This window comes from Parasteatoda tepidariorum, chromosome 10 (assembly GCF_043381705.1).
Source record: "Parasteatoda tepidariorum isolate YZ-2023 chromosome 10, CAS_Ptep_4.0, whole genome shotgun sequence".
Taxonomy (NCBI): domain Eukaryota; kingdom Metazoa; phylum Arthropoda; class Arachnida; order Araneae; family Theridiidae; genus Parasteatoda; species Parasteatoda tepidariorum.
Genome location: NC_092213.1, coordinates 20,502,675 through 20,512,139, shown reverse-complemented (window position 1 = coordinate 20,512,139; position 9,465 = coordinate 20,502,675). Strand labels below are relative to the sequence as shown.

The 9,465-nt window shown below is 31.9% G+C and overlaps 1 protein-coding gene across 1 annotated transcript; it reads left to right on the top strand.

The window, feature by feature from the left end:
* The first annotated feature begins 1,026 nt into the window (after nucleotides 1-1,026).
* On the top strand, nucleotides 1,027-6,574 carry LOC107442730 (uncharacterized). Its single transcript, XM_016056362.4, has 3 exons — nucleotides 1,027-1,313; nucleotides 3,573-3,986; nucleotides 6,039-6,574. Exons 1-3 carry the CDS (start codon nucleotides 1,248-1,250, stop codon nucleotides 6,432-6,434), a joined length of 876 nt encoding a protein of 291 aa, XP_015911848.2. The 5' UTR covers nucleotides 1,027-1,247; the 3' UTR covers nucleotides 6,435-6,574.
* Nucleotides 6,575-9,465: the final 2,891 nt, after the last annotated feature.

The window sequence follows — 9,465 nt, the reverse complement described above, 5'->3', positions numbered from 1 at the left end:
AACAGATAACTATTTTTCCCCAGTCATCCGTGTACCACAGTGCTGACATAAAATATCCTCAGTGGTAGTTAGATCATGATTTAGAGTCCCCTTTCCGTCAAGCTAACCGTGGGAGATTTTCGTGGTCTTCCTCTTTGTGAAACGCAAATGCGGGTTAGTTCCATTAAAAAGTCCTCGCGAAGGCAAATATCTCCGAATACTTGATCCAGGTGTTTCCTTGTCTTCTGAATCGGGTTCAAATTTACAAGGCTACGGAGTTGATAATTAGTAGTTATAAACCCTAAAAATTGGGTCGGCTGTTCAACGACGATTATAAAATAAAATAAAATGGGTACCAGTTTGTCTGGGAAGTAAAGGTGGCCTGTCTGCAGTGCTGACCACTTTACCTCAATCATGCCGTTGGCCTTGAAATTGTATAGCTTTAACCTCTATGACAATCCTGGCCCTCAACGGGCAGTTATGGAAATGCTCTTACTTAAGTGTGGTTAAGAGTGCTAATTGAAATAACTAAGGGCAAGTTAATCTTTTATTTCGAAAACAATTGATTTTTTCAAATTGGAATAAAACATATATTTTAAAACATTTATTTTATTTAGTTAAAAGGGTGCAATAATCCTTTAATAAAATTCAATTATTTCAAAGTACATATTTTCAATTGAAAATGATTGCAAGAACGAATCATTTCTTTATAATTTAACTCCTTTAAATCACTACTATTTTTCTATGTTTTTTTTTTAGAAAAAATTGAAATACTTTATTTCAATAAATTCTAATAACAAAGCTAGTATCTTTAAAATCAGTAATAGTGCATAAATAAACACGATATAAATTGTGGAAAGAAAATATTAGATAAATATTAAACGTGATTTATTTTTTAAGTAAAAAATATGTTCAGGTGCTCTAAAGCAAATAGAAACGCTTAAAATAATATTTAGTCAGCTGATAACGTAAAAAAAAAAACATTTAGAGAATTACTTATAAAAAGAAGTTATATATACTTCAAAAAATCGCTCAGCAATAAAATAAAATGATTTCATCATTTAAAACTAAGTCAAAATTTTATCGTAGGTAATATTTAACCCTTTCATTTTTAGTATTTTTTGACATCTGAGTTCGATATCTTACAGTCAGTCATTGTAAACTGAATTACGATTACTGACAATTACTGAGATCTTACAGTCAGTTACTGAAAACAATACACGCATAATTTCTATCACCAGTTATTCTTTTAATTGTTGCATTCTAAAATGTTATTAAAAATGATGTCCCGACTTATTATTATATTCCTACCATCAGTATGGATGATGCACTTGGTAAGTATTTATTTAATACTAGAGGTTGCGCTCCCTGTTCGCGGTCACTCCCCAACCCCAATGATTGCTTCGCAATAATTGTTTCTTGGCATAAATAATTTTTTCTACAAAAGTTGAAATTATTCTCTTAAAGTATCTTTACTAGAAAGAATTCTGTTTGCTAAAGCTTGTGCACCCACTTCCTACATCGAAAAAATTTTCCTAATGATTCTATTTAGATTCATTAGAATAAAAAAATTTAATAAATTATTTTAATAATATAATAATAACAATGATAATAAATAATTTTTATTAATAATCTTTCTAAAAAATAACAGTTGTATACGTTACTAATGTCATTTGCCAATATCAGTAAATATCAGAAATCAAGCGAATTTTTAAGACAGGAGGGGCTTTCTTGTGGTGCCATCTATGGCCAAAAAAACAATTTCAGTCACTCACACACGTCACAGCCTGCTTTAAAAGGGGGTGGGGCGAATCATACCAGATCGAAATTTTGACCTGAACCAGAGAACGATCAATCTCCAATTCAGTACTTTACAGAGGTATTGACTTGTTATGGGAAATTGGAAGACTTGGTGACCCATACAGATTTAACGTGCACTAGTCACCATTTAATACACAGCGATTCTTCGGAAAGCGGGATTCTAACTCTCGTTCTCACGAACACGAACCCAACGTCCTACCAATCAGGCTATCCCGGTCCCAAAATAACATTTAAAATTAATGGTATCTACTAAATAAGATAACTATAAAACGCATCGTATTTAATATACAAACTGATATATCAAATAAGATTTGTGAATGAAGCTGGTAGTTAAAAATCCTTAATCTCTTTAACTGTAATTTATATTAATCTGTTGATGTAATTTACACCAAAAAATAATTATTGCAAAGACGGTTAATAAGCTTAGAAAAAGATTAAAATAAGTTTGTCTTACAATGTAGCTTATTAAGGTAATATCATGGAATTGCGTTATAGAAAGAAACAACTCTTTCAGTTTTAAACTCTAATTAGAATTTAAAAAAAACATAAATATTACAAGTACAAACCTTTTAAGCAGCAATATAAAAATATTATAGACAGTGTTTCACTTGAATAGTACTCATACGGTCTAATCTGATAATTAACAAAATATATTTATAGACTGTGCTTAACTTGAATAGTACTCATACGGTCTAATCTAATAATTAAAAAATATATTTATAGACAGTGTTTCACTTGAATAGTACGGATACCATCTAATCTCATAATAACAAAATATTTTTCTTATTTTGACACTATCAGAGAATAACTAATTTAAAGATGACTTTGGTGTTTGCCTCCGTAACCTTATCATATTGAATCTAACTCAGAAAACCGAGAACTCCTAAATTACTTTCTCATCTATACTCTCTGTGTAAAAACTAATTTCATTTATATGATGTCGAAGCTATAAAAATATCTCTTAATTAATTTAATAATAACGAAAATCTAGCCAAAATCCATTGCTTTGCTATATTAATACAAACTGGGAAATTGAACGAACCGAAACTCTCGAAACGGAGCGTCTGAACTGAGATTATGACTTGTCTCGACTTTCTTTCCTTTCCTTCCAGACGCGGATACGTACCTAGGTTAGTAAAACCCTTACCCGTATAATCCGCGTCTGGCCACTACTTCCAGTCAACCTCAATCAATTATTTAAAGTTTCAAAAGAAAGAAGGTTAAAATTACTTGTCTCGACTGTATGAAATACGACGTTTCCATTCCTAGGAACCTACAACAACAGCATAAACAAACGTATATTTTATTTTAAAACCGGCTTTGTACAGTCGAGTTTACGACTACCAATGTTCAACTCCAGAGAATTGCAATTTTGAATCCAATCCAGGAAACAAGGGAACTACTAGATCAAGTATTAGGAAAAATTAGCCTTCATTTAGAACTTTTCGATGGAGCTAAGGCACCTTTGTGTAATATGGAGAGGAAAACCACGAAAACCTCCAAATGGTTAGCCTAATAACAAGGGAACTCTAACCCATGATCCGTCTACCAGTGAGGATATTTTACATCAGCACTGTTGTCGATGCGAGCCGGGTGCGAAATTCGTATCGACTGGCCATCGCTACGATTCGAACCCAGATCCCCTTATTAAGTGGCGAATGCTCTATCCCCTGAGCCACCACGGCGTAAACAGACTTAAAGTTGCAAATTTAATTTTTGTAAACAAAAATTCAAAATTTGAGAAAAATACTAAACATTTTTATATATTTTAGAGATCCAATGTTACGCCCCTAAATGTTGATGTTAAATCTAACACAGATGATGTTCAAGATATTGCACAGAATGACATTCCTATTCTGGAGAAGATACTCGAAAATGATGCTCATTTGATGAAATCAGTTGTAATAAGTCATGCCTCTATGCCAGATTATCAAGTCATATATCCTGACAATACCAAGCAAGAAAATATGAGAAAGAAGCCTGGGAAAGAATATGAGCGGATGATAAAAACGAAAAAACTAACTGAAGCCGCTCGTTTGTGCATATCTAAAAATCAAGACACTTTATTTCAGTGCATGGATAATACAAACGAGAGTTATGCTTGCCTGCACCCACTTACTGATGAAATAGGGGAATGTGGAAATAATGGTGCACATAATAGACCAATATCTTTGTGCATCATAAAGGTAAGTACATGTATCTTCAAATTGTATATCCTTTAAGCCAGCGTCACATATATCGATAAACCAAAGGCTCATACCGAATGTGCCAAAGATGACTGACGATTCGCTGATTTTTGCTTAGGAAACCAGAAAACTGCTTCCGCACTGATTTCAAAGTTAGTTACAAAGTTTGTCAATAGAGGGTACTACGCTGCTATCAAAGTTTTAGTCAAGAAGAGACATAAAAATTGTGTTCATCGTATGCACCACTCAGAAGAGTCAATCTGTTTATTTTTCAAAATTTAAAGCAATCGATTCACACTGCTTAGTCTTAGAGATAAAAACTATTACAATTTTAGTGGTTTATATTATTGGCGAGAATAAGTGGGGTATTTCTCATCCAAAGCCAATGTAGACATTGAAGTTTAAAGCTTTTAGAGATTTGAGAGACCGACAATATATTACAAATGGAAAATAATGCTATTGAAACCCTATGCCAAACAATATATCCAAAGATTTGTAACTTGTGACAGTTATTTTGTTTATTATATGCAATATGAACACAAAATTTTGTAAGTCTAACTAAAATATTTATGGATATATGGACATTTTTATTTTTAAAAAAAAAATTTTTTGCCTTAGGTTTTTTCTTTCGTTTTTTTTTTCCTTTTCTTTTTTTTTTGCTATAAGTTTAAAAATATTCGATAAATTTAAAAAAATTTTGTAGAGCGATTTAAAATTATTTATAGAATTTTTGCATAAAAATTGGGAGAAAAATTCGTTTAAAACAGTAAAGACAGAAAGTAGTTCTGTTATACTGCGAATGCACGGGAAAAATTGAAGAAAAAAATATATTTTTTTAATTTTGTAGTAAATCATATACGTAAACTTGTCACCTAACTAAAAAAGTACGATTTAAATATCTTAAAAATTTAAAAAGTTTCAAGCAATTTTCTAAGTAGTCTTTGTACTTTTTATAAGAAACTAAAAATGATAAGGTGTTTTCTACAAATATTATTTTGTATCAATAGACAAAATTGAATGAAAAGTGATAATGCCTTACAATAAACGTTCATACACCGAAATATGATTGCATACACCGAAATATGAAGAATACATTCGAAAGAAAAGATACTGATATGGGAACTATACCCGACAATGCCGTTGTCATTTTTAATAAAACTTGCTTAATAGTACAATATGAAATTTGTGGAAAACCCCTGATCATTTTGAACTTTCTTTTTGAAAGTACCAAATTAGTTACCAAATACAATTCTATAAAAATTTAAGAAAAAATAAATTCTCTAATTTTTCCCGCGCATGTGCAGCATTAGACAATTACTGACATCTCAGTGATAAGATGTTTCTGCATAATGTGCTTCTATAACTTGTATAATACATATCAGGACACAATGCTATAATTTTACATGAAATTTTAACAGTTTTATGTTTTATTATATTTTAACAGTTTTTTGTTAGCAAAGAAATTGTGGTTCTTCACTATATTTACCCTATTTCTTCATTTCCAAACCGAGTACTGTTCGTTCTGATATCGTTGTTGTTGTTGTTAATTTACGTCGCACTAGAGCTGCACAATGGGCTATTGGCGACGGTCTGGGAAACATCCCGGAGGATGATCCGAAGACATGCCATCACAATTTTGATCCTCTGCGGAGGGGATGGCACCCCCGCTTCGGTAGCCCGACGACCTGCGCGCGAAGTCGAGCACTTTACGGTAGCACAGTTTAACGAGGACCAATACCGCACACCCTCGGTCCCTACGCAGACTGATCCAAGTGGTCACCCACCCGCACACTGACCGCAGCCAGTGATGCTTGACTTCGGTGTCGTTCTGATATCCGATGACCTTCAAAGTAATTGCGTCAACGAATATGCGTCAGAACTTTTTTTTTCCCCATATATATATCATTAAATAAAAGTGAGAGAAGTAAAAGGAGTTTTGAGCAAGGGAACTGTTGGAGGATAAAATAATGTTACAATTTAAGAAAAAAATTATAATTCTATATAAAAAAAAAAAGAATTTATTATTACTAAATCATTATTTTACCGTTTTAGGGACAATGGAGCCTTGTTGCATCATGCAAAAATTTCTCAACAGATATCTGTCCAGATCTATCAACAAATTTCAATCATGGGAAAACCGAGAATGAGTGCTTTCTCGAAAACAATAACATTTGTAACAGTAACTGCACTTTCGGAATCATTCACAAGTTCAAAAGACCTGAACTTCGAATTTCTACTTCAAACAACTCCGTGACACGTTTTGAAAGAGATACCGAATACGTAGGAAATAATACAAAAAGAGTGACTTGTATTAAGTGCCAACTAGACATCAGACTTGATATCGAAGAAGTTGCACCAGGTGTGGCCCCGAAAATTAAGATATCTGTGAAAGAAACGAAACTGAATGTATCTCAGGAACATTTCGATTACGAGTTGAGAGAAAATTGAATTTTCTATTCAAATGTGGCAGTATGCATGATACACAAGCCAGTAATTATTGTCAGATAAAATAAAAACAAGTTCTAGTTCAAGTATCCATGTAACAACATGTATAATTACTTAAAATAAAATCATTTTATTGAACTGCATTATCCACACAAAAAGAGTACACTAAAAATGGGATAAAAACATTTTTACGAATAAGAGAATTAAAATGTGAAATAAAGGGTTTAAAACTGATAAGAAAATTTTATATTTGTATTATTGAAAAAATACTTATAACAGGAACAAAAAATCACAAATCCAGTCTCGATGTAATAAATTTTATGGGAATACAACAACAAGAAACGCAATTTTACAGTTATAAATTAAGTACAAAATAAGATCACGACACTAAATTAGAAAGGACGTTCCATAAAAACAAAATAAAATCATTAATAAAAAATAAAATCATTGAAAAAAAATCGAGAAACATATTTAAAGTGAAAAATAAATCATTCTTTTTCAAAATATTCTCTCAAATATTTCTAATGATGCTGCCATCTAGTGAAAATTAAGAGACCTAAAGGTTTAAGGTTTCTTTTTCTTCTTTTAAAATCGTTCATAAATAAAATTTAATATAACTCCTGCGCCATTAAAAAAGTTTTTGCTTTTTATATTGAGAAAAAAAGGTACATAATATTTTTTTACAAATTTGAAATTTTATAATTACTCCCTGGTATTAAATCTTTAAACAAAAAATATAATTACCTAACTCTGTTGCACTAATTGATGCCTTTCAGTTTTATGCAAGAATTCGTAGCATTGATCTATACAGATTTTTTGATTAGTTACAATCACTCAGTAGTTGTTGTTGTTAATTTACGTCGCACTAGAGCTGCACTATTGGCGACGGTCTGGGAAACATCCCGGAGGATGATCCGAAGACATGCCATCACAATTCTGATCCTCTGCGGAGGGGATGGCACCCCCGCTTCGGTAGCCCGACGACCTGCGCGCGAAGTCGAGCACTTTACGGTAGCACAGTTTAACGAGGACCAATACCGCACACCCTCGGTCCCTACGCAGACTGATCCAATTGGTCACCCACCCGCAGACTGACCGTAGCCAGTGATGCTTGACTTCGGTGATCTGCTGGGAACCGTGTCTTAACGATCAGTCCACTGCGGGACACAATCACTCAGTAAGAAGGAGCATTTAGTTAGAAATGGATATATGAAGGGGGTTGATAGCTCCTAAAATCATACTTTTATTTAGCAATTTTAGAATTGCATTTGAACCTTATTTATGATATATTATGAAAAAGAAAAAATCCATTGTGAACTATTTTTTTAATTATATTTAAAAGGTAATATTCGTTGTCTGCTAGCTTACAGCTTTATTTCAAAATTTTCTTCCGCGCGCGTTTGTTCTTTGACTTACTAGATTCCATCGTTAATTCATCGGTCATTTCGACGTGGTTTTACGAATTCTCATATTATTGTTATTACGATACGCATAAGAGAAATCGAATAAGAAATCACTGTTGGACGCGTTCAATCAACGCCTATTAATAATCGGTATTAAAAAGTTTTTTTACAATTTTTTCGGCCATTTGTACCTAGATTTTTAAATGCTGATCTTTTTATTTAAGGAGATGTTATTGTGGCACGCAAATTTCGGATTTCAATAACTATTTATTTGAAAACACTGCGATTCCACTTCATTTTACTATCGTTCTTGTGGTCATTTCCACTTTTATCAAATAAGTTATAGGATATGCTCATCGGTATTTTATGAATCACGTAAACTGCAACTATGCTATCGTAAATCAAAGTCGTTTAATAACTTCTCGGAACTTTTCACGTGGGTTTTCCAATTGCAATCTTTTTAATACTTTATTATAACAAGCGAAAATCGTATTTTAGTAATCACTTTTTGATTAGATGGGGGGGAGGAGTAAACCTGCCTAGTCAGATAAGCGAATTAATCGACGTATAGAAGAGAAAAGAAAATTGCTTTCTAATGGTACAATAAAACTTATTTTCGCACTAAAATTCGGCACCCAACTGATCCAAAATAGCGCTTTTTGCACAATTTTGGGACAGTTTGACGCATTTCTAGCAATAACTTCGTTAGGGAGCAGTTTGCGCAGCTGTTCCAACCTTGCAATGAAGATATTTATTGGAACCAAGGCAACTAATGTAGGTACTGTAAGTTTTTTTTTTTAACCCTCCTCGAAAGGGGTAAGTAACGAAAACAATTTCGAGATTGTGGTAGTAAATATCAGGGCTAAAGAGAATAGAAGGGCTAGTTCACTCCGCTCTCAGAGCTGAAGTCACTGTGTCCACAGATCTCAGAGATCGCAAGCAAAGATATTATGACAACTTTGCATCTTTCTATTTGTAAAAATAAGTTAGACTTTTTCTAGTTATTAGCTTTCAAACTTTACGTAATTAACACATTATTTCCGTTCATAAACATAGTTTAACAAAAACTTTCTTGGTTAATTATATTTAAAAAATACCATTTTAAACTTATAAAAATATTTTACTAGTTGGCGAAAATGACACTATAAATACTTTATTTTAAAAAGTTCAGTTTTAACTTTAATTATTAAGAAAAGCATATATCAACCCTTTTTTATCTACATATTCTTTTGTAACAATAAGTTGAGTTAAATTTAGAATCCCCGATTTTAAAATATGCCGTTAATAGCTATTTGTTCATACTTAATCATTAGGAAACATCAACCTTAAACGCTAATTACTGAAACAAAATAATAATTTAGGTTCATAATGACATTAGAAATTTTACAATTGTTTATAGATATTTAAATTTACGATGATATAATTTATAGATATTTAAATTTAAGAGAATATAATTTTTAAAAAAAATCATAAATATTTAGAATAACTACATTAAAAAATATGTTATGAAATTAGGAGAATTCCAACTATATACTATATATTTTATTTATACTTTTTATTTACATTTTAATTTTCTTTGACTTTATCCATTTTTTAATTTTTTTCACCTGCCTTTCTTTTTGAAGTAACGA